This window comes from Populus alba, chromosome 4 (assembly GCF_005239225.2).
Source record: "Populus alba chromosome 4, ASM523922v2, whole genome shotgun sequence".
NCBI lineage: Eukaryota > Viridiplantae > Streptophyta > Magnoliopsida > Malpighiales > Salicaceae > Populus > Populus alba.
In genome coordinates this window covers 11,196,894-11,216,587 of record NC_133287.1, presented here as the reverse complement: position 1 = coordinate 11,216,587, position 19,694 = coordinate 11,196,894, and the positions used below count along the sequence as shown (strand labels likewise).

General features: G+C 34.1%; 3 protein-coding genes across 3 annotated transcripts; 1 reads left to right on the top strand and 2 right to left on the bottom strand.

Moving 5' to 3' along the window:
- The first annotated feature begins 864 nt into the window (after window positions 1–864).
- Window positions 865–4,150, top strand: LOC140955533 (sister chromatid cohesion protein SCC2-like). The gene is made up of 7 exons (XM_073408901.1): window positions 865–957; window positions 1,296–1,405; window positions 1,482–1,627; window positions 2,977–3,098; window positions 3,483–3,533; window positions 3,667–3,787; window positions 3,933–4,150. The coding sequence occupies exons 1-7, from the start codon at window positions 865–867 to the stop codon at window positions 4,148–4,150; spliced, it is 861 nt and encodes a 286-aa protein (XP_073265002.1).
- A 698-nt stretch (window positions 4,151–4,848) lies between these two features.
- LOC118055073 (biotin carboxyl carrier protein of acetyl-CoA carboxylase 2, chloroplastic) lies at window positions 4,849–7,334 on the bottom strand. The gene is made up of 7 exons (XM_035066868.2): window positions 7,004–7,334; window positions 6,303–6,356; window positions 6,066–6,217; window positions 5,643–5,955; window positions 5,444–5,515; window positions 5,231–5,296; window positions 4,849–5,139 (listed from the first exon to the last, which is right to left on the bottom strand). The coding sequence occupies exons 1-7, from the start codon at window positions 7,166–7,168 to the stop codon at window positions 5,116–5,118; spliced, it is 846 nt and encodes a 281-aa protein (XP_034922759.1). The 5' UTR covers window positions 7,169–7,334; the 3' UTR covers window positions 4,849–5,115.
- Window positions 7,335–11,619: 4,285 nt separating this feature from the next.
- On the bottom strand, window positions 11,620–17,791 carry LOC118055072 (probable mitochondrial-processing peptidase subunit beta, mitochondrial). The gene is made up of 9 exons (XM_035066867.2): window positions 16,989–17,791; window positions 15,789–15,953; window positions 15,541–15,678; window positions 15,299–15,450; window positions 14,819–14,927; window positions 14,386–14,484; window positions 13,405–13,470; window positions 12,448–12,555; window positions 11,620–11,925 (listed from the first exon to the last, which is right to left on the bottom strand). The coding sequence occupies exons 1-9, from the start codon at window positions 17,643–17,645 to the stop codon at window positions 11,839–11,841; spliced, it is 1,581 nt and encodes a 526-aa protein (XP_034922758.1). The 5' UTR covers window positions 17,646–17,791; the 3' UTR covers window positions 11,620–11,838.
- Window positions 17,792–19,694: the final 1,903 nt, after the last annotated feature.

Here is a 19,694-nt window from a genome sequence, read left to right as displayed (position 1 = left end):
TTTTGAAATCACCTAGAGGGTTAGACATGTGGCTTATAAATTGGCTTTGCCTTCGTATATGGCCAAGATCTATGACATGTTTCATGTCTCCTTGCTAAGAAAAGCCAAAATGGAGTCATCTTGGGTTCTGCCATAAATTCCCCTAGGAATTGATGAAGATTTGACATTTGAGGTGAGGCCAGTGAAAATTTTAAACATAGTGAGAAGGAACTTAAATGCAAAAGGATTTTGATGATAAAAATATCATGGAGAAGCTTCCAAATCAAAGAGGTAACTTGAAAAAAAGAGTTAGAAATGAAAAATAAATACCCCAAATTGTTTCTAGATTCAGGTTTGAGGCTCAAATTTCAAAGATAAAATTTTTTTTTAGAAGGGGAGAATGTAAAAACCCGGTTAAAAACCTATTATGAGCAAAATAAAATATTTATTAATCCGAAAATAACATATAGGTTAAATTGAATAAAAGAACTTTAGATAACAAAGAGAGAGATGAAATTAAATTAGGGAAAGAGTGTCATGGTACAATAAATATAAGAGGGAAAAGTAATGGGGCAAAAGGAAAAACAATGAGAAAGAACAAGGGTTAACATGTAATTAGTAAAACTTTGACTATAAATGCCCATTTTTCTTCTCCTTGGCTGACGATTTTCTACACAAAGAAAGGGTAAGGGTTGTTTGATTTTTTTTCTACTTATTTTCTTGTTAAATTCACCCAGAAAAAGTGTAATTTAAGTGATTAAACATAGTTAGGCAAATAATAGAGGTGATTATGTTAAATTCACCCCCAAGTACTCCTCCTTTTATCTTTCCATTTTTCATGGTGTACTGAAACATTCTTTTCACCAGATGCAAGCTTTGCAAAATATGCATGAATATCTTCTGGATGCTGAAAGCCAAATGGAAACAGATAAGAGTCGTAATAATGCAGCTCTTCATCCTGTAGAAGGGAGCAACAGTGTACCTGTTGCTGCTGGTGCATTTGATGCTAACATTTGTGGTGGGAGAACCTAAACTTGGTGTTCTCGTCCCTGTAAAAGCTTTAGACAAGGATGCATATTCCTGGCCTCATTTTAGTAGAAAAAAGAAAAAAGAAAAAACCCACAAAGAAAGACTTGTAAGAAATTCAGAAAGAGATAGGCATGTAACTGATTCATAACACTAGATGGTAATTTTCTTGGCCTGACCACTGACAGGCTCCTGATTGAGGAGGAGAGGTTGAATTTCAAATGTAAGTGAAATTTGGAGTTGTTACTGCTTGTATGAGTTCTATATTTCTTGATTTGTTATCATTGTAGATTGTGGAGGTAGAACTACGCCAGGGTCTCCTCCATTCTATAACCTGTGTTCCATACCTTATAGCACTGGAGACAGATCATCAAGAGTTAATGATGAATTTGAATGACGAGTGTGTTTCTGGAAACAAACTTGTTTTCTTCCCCTCTTTTTAATTTAGATGTTCAACTTGCCAAATATAATTTCAGGTATCCTGCCTTTTTTGAAAGCTGCTTGGGGGATGGCCTTCTGCTGTCATTTATATTCATGCAATCTAGTGGTAGTGTTTCTCCTGAAAATCCAAACCAAAAACTCCAATCTAAGACTGCTGGGAATTTGAAGGGAGAATCTGAAGGTGGCTCCCTATCTCAAGCTTATTCGTGGAAACCAAGATTCAAGGAACAAATTTGTGTCTTCAATTGTGCGAAAATTTGAGAATCCAAACTGGAGCAATTCAGTGATTCCGTTTTTAATGTGAGTTGTCTGCAGTGCTGATCCTAGATTTCTTTTCCTAAAGTATGGTATGATATTTCAGAAATTGTTTTCTTTTTGACAGGTACTGCTCAGAAATACTTGCTTTGCTGCCATTACTTTACTCGATGAACCCCTGTATTTGATTTATACTATAAATGGAATTATTCTAGTAAGAGCAGGGGCACTTGAAGCAAATATGAAGGGGTTAATCTTACATTTGTCCCAAAGAAATACTCGAATGGTTAGTGACAATGTTATCAAAAATGTGTTTTGACTTGTAAAATTCACATGATTTTAGAAGTCAAAACATATAAAACATAAAATCAGGTTAGAAATTCAAAAACTAGTAAAATCAATCAAACTTACAAAATGAATCTAACTCATTAAAATCATTAAAAGCAAACCGATTTTCCAATTTCACAGTAAAAATTACAAAAATTACTGACTACTAAGTCAGCACTCCTCTTTTCTCATGAGTCCCCACTCCCCCACCTAACACTCCACCTATCCCTTTCTCTTTTTCCAAGGGGTTTTAATTTAAAAAAAAAAAAAAAAAAAACCTCATATATTTGTTGTTAAGCTTGTCGTTGTCATGCATAATAAATTTTCATTAAAAAAGATATTATAATTACTTTTATTTTTTTGCTTTGCGTGATTTTCATAGCACAAAAGTATTTTAGTCTTAAAGGGAAAAAAAAAATACCAACAATAAATTATTTTCATGTATGTCGTTGTGAGAAAAGGCACTTGAATTAAAAAATAACACCTTAATTAAAAGATTTTTATATAATAATATTATTTAAAAATATTTTGAAAAATATTATATTTTCATCTTATCATGCTTAGTAAATACAACATATAAATATCATTTTTAAAATAACAATAAAAATTTAATTAATGTTGCAACATACTTTGAATCGACATCAATAAAAATAAATGTTTGGCCTAACGACCCAATATATTTGAGCTTGTTTGATGAGTTTTTTTATTCTATTCTTTTTAATTTTTATTTAGATGAAACATAAATTTATTAAAATATATATATAAGATCCAATTAAGCTATTAAAAAATATTTTTAACAATTTAATTTATATTATACGAAATTTTTGGGAGTCCTTCAAAGTGAATTTGCGGAGCCTATTTCCCATCACATGGACTTGAATGGCACAATACAACCAAAAGCTGGTCCTGATTACAGTCATTTGAGATCATTTCATCTGAATGGAACAGTTCAAGAACAGCCTGCTGATCATCCGGTTCTGAACTTTAGCGCCTCAAGATATCCAAAGATGGAGTATATGAGCTCTGGTGAATCCCTAGGCATCTCCAAAGATGATGTGGAGAAAATTCAGGTCCTTCTGAAAGCACATGAATTTTCCTTAAAAGTTAAATAATATTTTTTGCTGGAGATAGAAGGATACAGGATCTTCATATTTTCTACGAGTGTAGATCATTAGAGGACCTTATTTCACTGCCTTTTTGTTGACTATTTGTTCCCTCAACACGTGTCCATTGTTTGGGGGTCTTATGACACGAGCTCTTAGCGGCCTTCCACTGTGACTTCTATGGGATTGTGGAATAGCACGTGCCATTTTTTAATGCTTTGCTGTTCATTTGTCTCTGCAAGCTTTTTGTCTTTGAACAAATACAAGATGAAAATCTTCATACAAGGTGAGAATCCTTAACTTCACATACCCAGTAGTGCTTCTAACTCATCTTTCTTGGTCATTATACAGGTTGACTGCCTTGCAGCAGCTTTTGAAGCTCAAGAGGCACCTGAAAATTGTGTATAAATAGCCTAAATGATTCCCGGTGCCAGGTAAAAATTGTATACATTTGGTTTCTCTCGTTACTTTGCTCTACTGCATGGTGTGTCTGCCTAGATCATGTATCACTAATTTTACATGACATATCTGCCAGGCTTTTTCTCCAACTGAACCCCCAAAGCCAGGAGAGCCTCTCTCGAGGCAGAAAATTCCCTTTGACATCATCAATCAAGCTTGCACCGGTGTGCCATCCACCATCGGTTCAGAGATATCAGGTAACTTGAACAACAATGACATGGTCACATAGCTTGAGTTTTAGTCTCTGAGTTTGTTGTTGCACAGGAATTCAAAGGTGCCTTAACAACAATGACAGGTCACATGGCTTGAATTTTGGTCTCTAAATGGTTTGTTGTTGCACAGGAATTCAAAGGTGCCTAAAGGAGAATACAGTTGATCATTACTCAGCGTACACAGCAAACATCAAGCGGAAAAGACCGACCCCAAGAAAGTTGAAATCTGAACGTATGATGGAAGATGATGAAGATGACTATGACGACGAAGATTGGGCGGTTGGGGGTCGGAGGCAAGGTAGTGGCAGGAAAGACAACAGCAGTAGAGGCGGTAGGCACCGACGATAGTTTTGTAAATATGAAACAGGGTAGGCTAACACGTGTAGATTATTGTGCAGGAGAGAGGGAAATAGCAGTGGGATAGAATGACAGCAAAAGAATAGAATTCATGGAAACGGAAGAAAGAAGCATGGTCGGTCTTCATGGTAGGTGACTTTTTCAAGCTATGTATCTCCCTTTTGCAATTTGTTTGACAATTGAGACTGAAATACTAAAAAGGTTGCAAACAGCAATGTAGAAAGTGAAGTCATTTTGTTGCATCTTCCCTCGCGCTAACATCCATCACCATGCCTTTCTTTGTACGTGAAATGACGTTTTCTTCCCTGTGCAGGATTAATTTTGATCTCAAACTTTTTCCTCCTTAACAGTTCTGCTCATGCTATCCCCAGCATGCTTGCAGCGACGTTAGTTACTACATTTGAATTTTCGTTTTGGCTTTAAAAAACACTTGGAACTCCTTGTGTTTGGAATGTTTGGTCGAGGGAGCTCAGCGTCCTTGCTGTTCAGGTAAAAAGGGTTCAACCTTGAAGCCTAAGATTTTCAAGTTAAGATGAGGACAGCAACAGCTTTTGCAGCCATGGATAAAAAAGTAGACTATCATTTTAGTTTGATTCTGATTTACTCGAGTCTACCAGTTATTGCCCCGTTAGCACTTAGCATCACAGAGGAGAGACGACTGGTAAGTCACTGCAGGTTCAAAAAAAAGATTAAAAAAAAAACACAGGTTTCCAACTGATGCTATTGAATACTGTGTTTGAAAACTGCTCAAACCCTTGCATTGATTGTATCACCTAAGGCTTGGTCCACACATCCAATACAATACTGAAGGGTATAGAAGAGAGAGGCTTTCCTGAACCAAGATGAGACAATTATTCCTTTAAAGTTACAGAGAACAATAAAAAATAAAAAGACTTTTCAAGTTACTTCTTCAAAAACAGTGCCCGCTACAAAGTTTGAAGCTCCTTCCAACTTATTCATGGCGCAATGACAAAAAGAGGCTGCATGGAAGGAACCAAAAAAAAAAAGAGCGATTGGAATTATACGAGTCTACAATAAGTTGGACGAGAGGGGTAGGGAGAAAGAGATTACCGTGTCCACACTAACTGGTTTCCCATCCTCTGCCACGATCTCGGTTATGGTTCCAGATTGATCAGCCTATAAAACCACAAGATAGAATAAGAAGCAAAATTAAATGATAAATATCAACTACCCAGTGCTTGGAACAAAAGCACTGCAAATGACAGAGAATACTAAAAAGTAAAAAGCTTAAAGAGACTTGGGACAAAAAGAGGTGATACATACTTCAATTTCATTCATTAGCTTCATGGCCTCAATGATGCAAACGACTTGACCTTTCTGCACTTTATCCCCCACCTGTAGGATGAAAGCACACAGAGATGGGAAAAGGGTTTATCTTGTCATAGAACTTTAAGAACATTAGAATCTTCGTCGTATGCACTTGGGAAATCTTGCAAGGATTCTCTCTTGGAGCTGGACTTACCTTCACAAATGGGGGTTCACCTGGAGCTGGACTCCGATAAAAGGTTCCAGCCATGGGGCATTTCAGTGGTGGATGAGACGATGAACTTGCCTTTGCAGGAGGAGGCAAGGCAGGAGCTGAAGAGGGACTTGCAGGAGCCGGGGCAGGAGCAGCTATTGGTGAAGCAGGAAACATTGCATGCGGGTAAGGAGGTTGCATTGGAAGAACAGGAGCTGCTGGTTCTGATTGCTGCAAAGCCTCCTTTTTCCTTATTATGAGTTCACAACCTGATTGCTTCAATTGCAGCTCTGTGATATCTCTTGAATCCACAAGTCTGCTCACGAGGATTATATTAACTCAAACAATGAAATAGCGTTGCCAAGCACAAAACAGCCATTGACATATGCACACTTGGATATTACAAAATTTAAGTCTTCGACTCACTTGACAAGTTCTGATACTTGGGTCATAAATGCTGAAATGGATGGCACATCAGGAATTTTACTTTCTGTGGGTTCATCCTTTCCCTCGGATGATGCCGCTTTGGATTCAGAGTCCCCCACCAGTACAGAATTTGAAGATTTCTCAACCATAACCTTCGATTAAGGAACAGGTTTTGTAAATAGATAATGATACAACCTCCAGTAAACATACAATTTTAACTTCTCGAGTACAACTTACCTCATTCAGCTGCGCCTGTGCCTTCATAACAGCTTGCTGCTTCCTGTTAGGCCACTGCACAGGATAACCGAATCCTTGAACATTCAATAACAACAACAGCAAATTTTTTCGGAGACATTAGTCTCCTGCAAATTAAACAGATTGCACTTTAGTCTTCGTGCAATCGTCATATCACATCAATGAAAATTCAATCGCAAGAAAAGATCTTGACAAGTCGAGCAAGAGAAAAGTTCAATGCGCGTTGATAGAATCAGATACTTATCATTCAAAATTCTGACATATAAGGTGTATTGGTTCTATAACACCCCCTTTTCAGTTTGCTTTAAATTACCAAAGTAACCGAGATAAAAAGTCAAAAGATTCAAGGTTTACAAGCTACATGCTTTCATTTAATAAATCAAAAACACAGGATAGGAATCTATAACTGAAACTTCAATTTTTTTAAAAGAAAAAAAACAGCCTAAAGTACTGTTTTATTACACTATGATCACAGTCAACTATCAGACCATATAAAAGGCAAACAAATTCAACACATTAATCGCAAAACAAATTCCTTGAGGCCACATAAACTTTCCAGCATATGAATATAAAATATCAAAGATTCAAGCTTTTTACACAAACACATGGATGAAACATAGAACCATTCATGTCTTGCTCGAAAACATAGTGAAAGGCGGCAAATCACCGGAAGAAGAACTGACCTCAAAACCAGAGAATGTGGATCCCAAAGAGAGAGGCGGGTTCTGGTTGGAAATGGGTGCTCGGGGAAAAGAGACCGTGGACTTTGGTTGTGAATTTTGAGCATTGGATCCAACACCGGCGGCAACCAAAATAGTCTTGGGGCATGGAACAGAGATTGAAGCCATGCTCTCTCTTCTCAGAGAAAAACCCAACAAGGATTGATGTAGAAAGTTAATGAGTTTTCTCTTCTACTGACAGAAAGATTGATGAAGGGTGGACTGTGGAGTTTTGTAGGGAAATGTGGCGATGAGATCGAAGAGAGTGTGCGTGTGCGCGTTGTGGGAAATCTGAGAGACCAAAATAAGAAAGGGGTTTTGAGTAATTTTCACAATGGAGTCTTTGATTTCATTTTATTTTTTATTTATTTATTCTGTTTAAATAGGTTTTTATTTTGCACCTTAGTCGAATGAAATAGACACTCACACCTAAAATAATATTTAGAAACAACATCATTAAAATAAAAATAAAAAACCAAACATTCATGTAAACAAAATTAGAAACTAAATACTAAATTGTAAGAATCACATAAATCCAAGCAATCAAGAGCAAGGCACAAAAGAAAAGAAAAATGCACAAAATTTACGTGTTTCGATACTAACAAGGGAGGGGGAGAGCCATTCACACACGTACATGGTTTTAGGTCTTGGGTATAGCCCACCCAACGGCACATGGAAGTGGCAACAAAGAGAGTGTTTCCCTCCAACAACTGTGCTGTGCACACGACTACCCAATCGCGATAAAGAGTCAATAATAATGTATGATTTCTGATATGGATTTTGTTTGTGGGGGCTCCTCTCTGTGAATTCCTTCTCTCCCTTCCCTTCTCTCTCTCATAATTTCGAGTCTTTGATGATGAAGAATCAACCCCATTGACGAACGAATCCATGGAATATCTCGATTACTGCAATATCACACCAAAATCCAAAGAAACAAAGCAGTGTTCTCAGATGGAGCTATGAGTAGTAAGCAAGCCATTAAATGATAAAATATTGGAATTAAATTGCTTTTATATCTAAGACTTGCTATGCTATGGTCATGGAAACTACACAGAGGAGGATGAATTTGAGGGTGTGGGTCCTGCTGATTTTGATTACTTGAAGAAGCATGTGATGCAATGCTATCATAAAGAAGATGAGGAGGAGATTTCTGGGGATGCTAGAAATAGATCTGCTACTAAAATTAAGTTGAATAGAGGGATTTTGGAGGAGGATTTGAAGATTGAATTGCTTAGAAGGCTCAAGAGTACTACTCAAGCTGATGGTGATCTAGGGTTTAGCCCAGGAAGAGTTCGGTGGTCTCAGGTGGTGGTTTTTCACTTGGAGAGAAAGCTCAGCATGTGGTATTTTTCTCATACAGTGGGATAGTGCTTGCAGATATTGAAACCAAGGGCATTTTCATGCTTGCAAACGGGATAAAGAATGTTGTGTAGACATCTGGAGGAATAAATCTTAGAGAGTTCACATGGTGGCATCCGAGGAAAACAATGGTGATGATGAGATGGCTAATGGAAAACTTGAAACTTCATGCCAAGCAACCGGATATCAGATAGAAACTTTTCTAAATGAAACATGAGTAGAGTAATTGTTCGATGAAATGCCTGAAAGAGATGTCACCTAGGAGAGAGTGGTAGTTTTGTAATTTTACATTACAAGGGTTTTTTATTTTTTGTCATTAAATGGAATATAAACACTCTGATTTTTTTGTTGACTTTTTCTTTTTCTCAATAGAGTAAGGATATAACATTTTATGAGATTATAAACTATATAAAATATATAAAATGTAAATTGTAATTTATGAAAAAAAAATAGAATAAAAGTGAAAAAACTAACTAAAACTAAAGAAGGTATTTTATAATTAGTCCTTTAAAAAAAACAAAAAAAAAAATTAGATACTTTTTTGTGAAGTGGTTCACTTTGAGTTTGCATGGTGTTTTACTTAAAATAATTATGAACCCAACCTCCAATATTGATCATTGGAGTTGAAAAATAAAGTTGAAAAAAAAAAATCAATGTAAAAAAAAAAAACAAAAAAAAAATATCGATATCAACCCATGTTAACCTTTTAAACTTGTGACTCGATCATGAGAAGTGGACCATCCTATAGAAAAAAATCATGAAACTCAATTCCTAACAGACTAATATTGAAAAATGAAATTGAATAAAAGAAATCAAATTTAAAAAGGACTTGAAACCAAAATTAGCAATAAAAAAAAGAGAGACTAAATTTAATATAAAAACAAGATTATAAGACACCTTTTAATTTTGATAGACCAATATGAATCATGAATAGATGATAGAAAAAAAAGGGAGAATAAAGAAAAAATTGGTAGAGCCCCTTGATATTCTTGTCAACATGCCCTCACTCATCAATAAGAGCTCACCATGTGTCTTCCAACATAACCATGAATATCGATGTTCCACCACCACAGGAAGCCACATGTGTTGCTAAAGGGCAACAACTTGCCCCACATGCTAGTGTATGCATTACACGTGTCATCTAAGTTGTTTTGCTTATTCCTTTAAATCCCTTGAAGTTTTTTTTTAATTTTAAATTTAACCTCTCAAGCCTTAATTGTTTTAGATTGATAAAATTAAATTTTATTTTTCAAATCTAAGCATTAAACACATTTTAAATTTAACCCCTCGAGACTTAATTGTTTTAGATCGATAAAATTAAATTTTATTTTTCAAATATGAGCATCAAACGCATATTATAATTTTTCCTTGCCATTGTTGGATTCTCATATCTAGGCAAAAAAAAAAAAAAAAAAAACTATCAAGCTTAATCCAAATAAACTCAATATGCATTTTAGTCCTTGATGTTTGCAAGAAAAAAGGGATTAATACTTGTCTAGTGTTTCGAATTCATTCCTCTTAGCTTTATTTGTTATAATTCAATCTAATTTCATTTAATTTTATTAAATCAAGCATCAATCAAGAGTGATTTTGTCTCTCAACACTACGAGCAGCCAATACCAAGACAAATAAAACAAACCCTGAATCTTAATCTTAAATTAATCTAATGTAAAAAGATCAAATCAAGAGAAAGAGGAAAAAGCTAAGTCGCTAGAAAAAATAAACTAAATAAAAAGGAAACATTGTGTGATTCCATAATGTTTTTTCTCCCGATGCACAAAAAGAAATCATCTCTTTTAGTTTTTTTTTCCCCTTAAAATCAATAAAAAATAAATAGAGTACGATAATTGAATTGCCTTGTATATCATTATCCAACCATCCTTTTATAATTTTATTAAAACTCCCTGAACATAAAAGTGGGAAAAAAAACCAACAGTTGGGCAATTATCAAAATATCTTTTCATATTACTTTTATCTTGGGTTTGAATTTAAGTGCCAAGTTATGTATAATGATTATTTAAAAAAAAAAAAAAAAGAGCAATCCTTAAAAAACAATTAGCAAAATAACAAAGTTTGAAATTTTTTTTAGCAAAATAACACAATTTACTACATTTAGCAATTTAAAAATGCAGCATGCTAATATGTCTTAGAATGTGCAAAGAAATTAAATGAGTTGGCACAAATTAAGACGATGAGAGAAGAAAAAAAAAAGATTTTAAAGGTAAGTTTTGATTATGATATTTAGTGTTATAAAAAATATCTTAACAAGACAAATTTAATAATACTAAAAAATAAACAAACAATTATCAAAGTAGATCACAATCTCCGCTTAAAAGCAAGTGAATCACTCAATATATGGCACACTCTAATTATTGTTGGAAACCTTTTTTGATGTTATTGAATTCATCAATATCTCATGATAATAGTGGTTGTAATGTATATTTTCACAATTATTTTTTATCATTTTTCTCTTTTCTCGTTGTAAGGTGTAACAATTTCTTTGAAATAACTCATTTATTAATCGAGAATTGCTTATTTCACATAAACTTTTTCGACTACTTGTGTTGTTAATAAACGAAAATACCATATGGTCGGACAATAACACTTGGAAACGACGTCCTTTACTTGGTTTCGTGTGTTAGTTTTCCTTCCCCTCTGGATAACTGTTATTTGGATGGGAGAACGAAAGCAAAACACAGAAGAAAAAATAAAAAACCCGTAACCATTGATGGATCAGATACATTCCTAATATGTGAAATTTACTAATGCAAGTCAAATACATACAGAGAAGATTCTATCAACGCTAGGGATGTAATTGCAAATCAATTCTCATAAAGGAAACTAGCCCAAATATCAGACTCGGACCACTTTTTTTGGTCCAAAAGGCACATGCTGCAAAACACACATGAAATCCAGACAGCTCTTTCAAGCAGTGACCAACGAGTAAAGCTTTTATGGTGTAAAAACCAGAACAAGTAACCAAAAGTTTCGGCAAAAACGATTCAATCATTAAAAAACAAAAGCTGCAAAAACCATGTACAGGTCCAACATATCCAAGGAAACTCTCTGTTCATTCTTACATTCCTCAGCACGGGGGAGCAGGATCTCGACAAAATTTATCTATGAAAACAGCACACTGGCGGGCAAGCTAACCAGTTGGAACCAGAAAAACAAAGCCATGTTCTTTTCCCATACAAGCAAAGGTAAGATGCAAGCTCAAGTATCAACCAAAAAAAACTTATAATTAGAAATCCCTTTTAACAGCCTGGACATATACTAGAGACTGCATTCTTATTATGGTAACAATGATACCATTACAGACGCAAGAACCTTAAAAAATAATTGGACTTTGGCAGCCATTTCGGTTGTGTAAAAGCAACAAAATGTTTGGGCAACTGCCCAAAACAAAAGGATGCAGCAATAAACAACGGCATGACAATCTAATAGCGATTCAAGTAAGTCCTGCGTCTGAACCAGTTGTAGTCACGCAACCCTTGGATGGGACCCATGGCAGCAATTGCAATATCCTGCAAAAACAAAACATTATGTAGCACATAAATCCAAAACTTCCAGCCAGTTCAGTTCAGAAAGCACAACCCCTGTTTTCTTGTTATATATATATATATATATATATAAAGGCTTGCAGAATAAAAGAAATGTGTTTTTGAAATGTAATTTCTTTTACTATTAAAATCTGTACGGGTTTCTGTGTCTTCCATTAGAATACAGCCATATTTTATTTACAAGGTTCTTTAACAGGAAAAAAACATCTCTCATCTTCAGGATTATCTTTTTGTGCGCACTCATTCACTCATTATTTGCGCAACACTTTCCCATTTTAACAAATTGATTCATTTTAAAAGTTTTTATAGAAAGAGGAAATAGATAAATAGAAATAAAACTTGAGGTAGAAATTTGTTTTCTGCAACTATCAGAGCCTCTGGCTTCAAAAAATTTCTTGCAATTAGATACTAATTGATGCTGCTTCTTTTCTTTTTCTTTTTTTATGATTGATGTTAAAGCAGGATCTAATACTATGTAGCTCATACCTGGTCATGAATAAATCGGCTGGCAACTCGTTTTATAGTGCTTGGACCGACAGCATCAATCCTTGCGAACAGTTCAGCAAATGGGATTCTTCGACCATAAGTAAGTAGCTGCAACCATATGCAGCCCAAGATAAGGAAAAATTTAGTAATTAAAGCAGATTACAATTCTGCCTTTTGAGCAATGATCCTACAACTGTTAATCATACAAGAATAATAATCTAAAGCCAGACAATGGAAGCTTTGGCAAGTAACTAACTACTATTTTGTTTTAACATAAATTTCAAGCAACTCACAGGACTAGGATCTAGTGAAGGTTCTAGAACTGGTAACTAGTAATATATCACATAATAACCTTTAAAAACGATATCATTGAGCTCCTCAAATATCAATACCTTTAACGAACATTTGCAAACACACATTTCTTAGTGACATAGTAGTTTGTAGTTTGATAGGACTAAAAAACTAACAATAAAGTGGTGCATATAAAAAAACAAATGGATATAAATAAAAAAAAAATATATCTGTTCATTTAAGTATTCAAGTAACAGAAAATAATTCCATGGACAACATATTCAAATGTGATTATTATTTCGTTTCTGTCGACTTACTAGGCAACACTGATTCAAATAATTAAAAACTTTCACACCAACTAAAATGTCATCCACTGAAGGATCAGATTGAATCATCAAGATGTATAACCTATTTAAATTGTAACAAACCACAGTCCAGCTGAGTCAACATTGACAGCACAACAAGTACTCTTTTAGATTGTCTCAGCGTCCAACCATGCTTATAACTACATAAATTATGACTTGGGCCATGTAATTTGGGAAACCATTAGAAAAAAATAGTGAGGCATTACATATAAGCAAAAATATTCATAGCATGGCTACAAGGACTTGCTCAACCTGTCCTAACATTTATTAACAGATTTTTTTTTATGAGGTCAAGTCATACCTGGCGCCCAATATCTTCAGCTACAGGACTGGTTCCATCAATGTGAAGTAGCAAGGAAGATTTCAACTGCAACCAAACAAAAGAGTACATAGCTAGATAAGCAAAGATGACTAGATTGTATAGAAAACAGATGGTTCCAGGATCTTTAAAACACACATCACCTACCACACAAGAACTAAAGATAAGAATATGAGGATATAAACACACAAGACATGGAATAGTTTTACCCTTTTCATTTTTTTTAAATACAAAGAAGATTATACCATGGAATAGCTTTTTAGCTTCATATGGGAGTTAAAATTAAATTAATTGTCCCTCATGTCTATTCAGATCAAACATGTGTAGATAATAAACCCCAACATCAATAAGAATGATGGAATTGTCTAAATTTTAAGTAGAAGTGTCAATCAAGTGCTAATCTATTTTAATAGTTTGGTCTTTTTCATGATGTCACTATTAAAATAGATTAGCACTTGATTGACACTTCTACTTAAAATTTAGACAATTCCATCATTCTTATTGATGTTGGGGTTTATTATCTACACATGTTTAAGCTACTTCTTTACAAACAATTCAAAGTGACATCATGAAAAAGACCAAACATTTATAACTCAAGCTATCTTACAAATTCTATAATCTATAGTGCAGAAAATATTAGTGAATGTAATTCAAGATAATAAATATCCAAAAAGGATAAAAGATAATACGAGATAGATTAAGATGGCATGGGATTTTTGTAAGTTAAAATCTGCAGGGCTTCATCTGCATATCAGGAAAAAAAAAAAACAGATTGGGCAGTCTGACGACATGTCATTCCAAAAAAAAAAATACAGAAAAATTGTAATGCATTGTATGTGGTCAGCAAGCATTGCTACACGTTCTGAGTTACAACTCAATTTAAAAAAAAAATATATTGTCCAGATGCCAGTAACTAACATGTAATACCCACTTCTACAGTAAAGCATGAACATTAATAAGTACCTGGTTACAAGCACGAGTGACCTCAGCTTCTGAAACTCGATAGCATAACTTAGTTGTCTCATGCATGATCGCCCAGGCTAAATCATCCAAGGAATCTGGCTGGAAGCATCAAATAATAAATTTCATTGAAAGAAAAGGAAAAATCTTCTAAGAGAATCCATTGAAAAGGCAAAATGACTTAAATTATTGTCTTATATATTATAGCAGGGACTTGCTACACTTCAGCATCCCTTGCTTTCAAAGATGAAACAACAACGTATCTTTAATGAAAGAGAGAGTCAGTCAAGTTTTCTATTGCAGGCTATGTGAAAACATTATTCAAATTGTAAAATTCACTTCAATATTGCTTACAATCTTTCCACTCCTTGCTCTGGTATGCTAAAACTCTAATTTTCCAAATAGTAAGAAGGAAAAGAAAAAATGTCTACCATACCTTAGCAACAGCATAAACACCAAAAAGACCAGTGTCCTTGTAGTTTGTGTTGAACGCCATCACACTTTCTGCTATTTCATCAATGGCAACCCTTTGAACTAGTTCAGAGCTGTCCAATGATTGAAATTTAATCAATGTGCATGCTAACAAGCAAACGCGTGTTGCACAAATGCTCAACCAGTTAATGTTTGAAATTTATCAGGTGTGGAAAACCACAGACGAGAATGATCATTGAAACATTAAGGGTCAATCATAGAGCCCTATTTGATAGTGTTTGAAATTTCAGTTTTTAAGCTTGATAGCCTGTAGCTCCACCAACACAGGCATGATATCTGTGACTACAGCCACTTTACTACTTTGCTCTCTGGGAATGTTTGGTTAATAAAATTCCTAATGTGTTAAATGAAAGCTTCCTAATAAAAAAAAATCTCAAAGGTGAATAGTAAGCAACATGGTAAATTACAGAGAAGGAGAGGTTACCCCATGTGCTTTCCACCTCCAGCACTCTTGTTCCAAGAACCCAACATAGCCTGCATGACCATCAAAGCAATGGAATCTGGATCTGTCCAAGATGCTCCTTGAAAAGCAACCGCAAATTGTGCCAGAGGAATATCATCATCAATTATCCTAACCTGATTTTCACAACAATAAGTGAAGACAATAGTTTAGAGAAAAGAAACTTCGTAGAAGGATGGCGTGGATTTCAAGTTATATTTCCCCACCTCAGAGCCAGTGAAATATGCAGGGTCTTTGGCAACTAACTGTGCAGCAGTGGTTTGATCAGATGATAACTTAGTAAACAATTTCTTTACTTCTCCAACAAATTCCTCATGCTTCACAGCTCCTGAGGCGACAATCACCTGAAATGAAAGTCACACAAACATGCATGATGAAAATTCAACAACAAACCTTCAATCTTATTTGCGGGCAGAAAGGAAAATGGAACAAGCCCACCAACTACAGGCATTACCATTCTAGGAGCTGTGTAGTGTGTTTGTATATAGTTCCGAATGTCATCTCTGGATATTGTTTCAATATTTTTAGCAGGTCCCAGAATAGTTCGAGCTAAAGGAGAGTATTGGAAAGCAGTTGCATGCAAATGGTCAAAAATTACTTCCTCAGTTTGCCCCTCAACCTACAAATTTCCAGACAAAAATCTATAACTGTTAGAAGCAGGAAGTAAAAGAGAGTCAATCAGGCATTATCCATACAAAATGATTAAACTAAACAAACTGAATGCCAGCAGTAACATATACAAGAAATGAAAACGTCACTGGCATTTATCAAATGGAAATTATCCTCCCTTTCACAGCTTTGAAAAGCAATGGAGCATTTTGTTTGGTACACAGCAATATAGCATAGCAAAAAAACTCAGTGTGCTTAAAAACAAAGATCCATTTCAGCAAGTATAAAACTCTTATCGCAAGGACATTTAAAAACCATCCACCAACAAATAAGGACCATTTCTCCATAACCAGGATTCACTTAGTGCCTGTTTGGCATTGCGGTCAAACCTGCTTTTTGAAAAATTTCAAATTTTTTTTTTTTTTTTTTGCTAAAATTGAGTGCGGTTTGTACTTTTTGGATCGTTTTGATGTGCTGGTATCAAAAATAATTTTTAAAAAATGAAAAAACATTATTGGCATGCTTTTCGGCACGAAAAGCTATTTGAAAAGCAACCGCTACCACACTCCCAAACACCCTCTTAAGCAAGTTTGAAACTTTGATCCAAAGAGAAAATTAAAACTACCCACCAACAAACACATCTTCTAATTCCACAAACTTTATAAAACAAGTACCACCAAAACTAAACTAAATGACCCACACTAGTAAACAACAAATATATTCCTCATTGTACTTCTAAATCAATCAACAAACCATTAGCGTTTCTAAATTAAGAACCAGCAAGCACAGCTAACTAAGAAACAATAATTGCCACATAGTCAACCAAAAAAAAATGAACCATGTCAAATTTCATAAACCTAATACTACGAAGGCACCAACTTTCATAACAGTTAAACCGACAAGCACAGAACTATATAAGCACATAAAGAACAAAAACCCACAACTGCATGACAAAATTTTACAAAAATTGAACACAAAAAACCACAAACCCATTCCCTATTCGACTCAAAACAACCTGATAAAAAAAAAAAAAGCACAAATTTACCTCCTTCATTTCCATAGTAATAACGTCCCTCTCCCTAGACATCCGCTCCTCGTCGAAAGTAGAATTCTGCAAAATATCAGCCAAAATATCCAAGGCTTTATTGACATCTTTATCCATAACCTTAGCATAATATGTAGTCTGTTCTCTACTCGTGTACGCATTCAAATGACCTCCCATATTCTCAATCTCCTCTTCTAACTCCCTCACGCCCCTCTTCTCCGTCCCCTTAAATATCATATGTTCCAAAAAATGAGCAGTCCCATTTGTCTCATCGGACTCAAATCTCGACCCGGCATCAATCCAAACCCCGACCGTTGCGGTCTTCGAAGCGAGATTCGACTCTGTAGCCACACGGAGACCATTAGGGAGGGTTGTGATGCGGGTCTCGGGTGCAGAGAGGATATGGGTATGGGTTTTGAGAGTTGGGTGGGGTGACCCGTATTTGAGGAATCTTGGGTCCGGGTTTTCGAGGATTTTGAGCTTTGATTTGACAGATTCGGCTAATCGGTCGTAGATCATGGCGGTTGGTGGTGGTGGGCTTGGTGAGGTCGAGGGACTGGCGGTGGAGACGGCGGCATCGGAAAAGGACCTGGATGCGGTGGTGGAAAGGGGTCTGTGGGAGCGGCGAGACAGGGTTAGAAGGCGCTTCCAAGCCATGATTTTTTGTTTGGGTGTTTAGGGTTTGTCGAATTTGACAGTGGAGACCTAAGAAAGTCTATGATAGTGTGTATTAAAACACCGAGGACTGGAGGCTTCTGGTTTGCATTCCGACGACGTGTCATTCCATTATCATTTACAGATAGCAAGGGGAGTGCTATTTGACTTACTTTGCGATGACTGACCTTTAATGTTTCTCAAAGTAAAGTTTAGTCCGAAACAATAAACGTCTTGCAATTTAATCCAATTACTAATGATCAATTGAGAAATAATATTTATTTTAGATGAAAAGGAATTCTTAATTTTCAACATGTTGGACCTAATAATATTGTCTTATCCTTTTCTTTTCTTTTTCACTTCAATATTTGTAATTGTGAAGAATAATTTTGTTACAATATGAAAATAGGAAAAGGAATTCCAATTCAATTGAGCATTGGAAACGTGATTATACACGTGTTTTGAAAAAAAATAATTTTTTTATTAAAATTTATTTTTATATATGTTTTAGATTGTTTTGATGTTCTGATTTTCAAAATAATTTTAAAAAAATAACATCATTTTAATATATTTTAACATGAAAAAAAAACACTTTAAAAGATAATCACAGCCACACTCTCAAACAAACATTACAAAGAGCTCAAAAATTTTGTTAAAACAAGCTAGCTGCAAACTTAATGTCATTATTCACTTTTCCTCTTCCACCAACAAAAATTAACATTAGTTTCTAAGGATATTAAACTCTTTTTTCATGACTAATTTATTATTATTAAATTGAATTAAGATTAAAAAAAAAATTTTATGATCGCCTGCTGAAATGGCCATTGTTAAATAATAAAATTTTAAAAACATTAATTAAACAAAATAATTCAAGTTAACTCGAGTTAACCTGTCAAGCTTTCAACTACATCATAAAACCAGAATAACTTCATACAAAATAAATTGAAACAAAATATAAGTGTTGAAACATAAAATAAAATAAAAATCAATAAAAAAAACATAAAAAAAATAAAAATCAATAAAAAAAAAATCAAATCACTCAGGATAATTAGCCAAACTTATAACACAAGTTATTAAACAAAAATAACCTTATAAAAAACAAATCATAAAATTAAATTCAATATTAAAAATAAATTAAAAAAAAAAAACTCAAATCAACCCAACAAAACTAATGTTAAAGCATATAATTAAAAAAAATATATTATTTTAATAAATATTATTTATAATAAAAGGTACAATTAAATCCTCTCTTCTTTTAATTTTTTGTTAATGAAATTAAATCTATAATAATATTAATATTTATAGATATAATTAAAATTGAAAAAATTACCAAAACAATAAGTTGAAAAAACTTAAATTATAGTCATGACTCCAATCAAAAAGTCTAATTTCAATTAAAAAAAATAACAGAAATAAATTCAAAACAACCCATAAGACTAGAATAATCTCATAAATAATAAATTAAAAAATATATAAAAAATATAATGTTAAAAGATATAATTAAAATAGAATAAAAAACAATTAAAGATTAAAAACATATTATTAAAGTAAATAATATTATATAAAAAAAGACACATTAACATCTACTCTAATAAAAACAAAGACAAATCACAGTTGCTCAATTTATCATTTCTACCAAGGACTTTATCCTCTTAAATTTGGGAAAATTATATTCAATTTCTTGATCAATAAGCTTTTCATAACCCACAATTTGGACCAATATGCTGAATTTTCTTTTTTAAATTATGATAGAAATTTCTTTTCAAAATATTTTCTAAAAAAAAACATAAAACTAAAAACGCACAGTCCAACCACAGAAGCAAACTCTGCAAGTATTCTCCAATACTCCACTGAAATTGTGCAACGCTTGTGACTAAACACAAAAATAATCGAAGGCCACAAAAGGTTGATAAACCACAGCAATTATCAAGTAACACACGAAACATCTAGGAGCGAAACTTGCAGATGTACCTGCCCTAGTCCCGAGCAAATGGACAATTGAAAACAGTTACTGGTAAGGTGCATTTTTTGTAATAATATGGTCATATTATT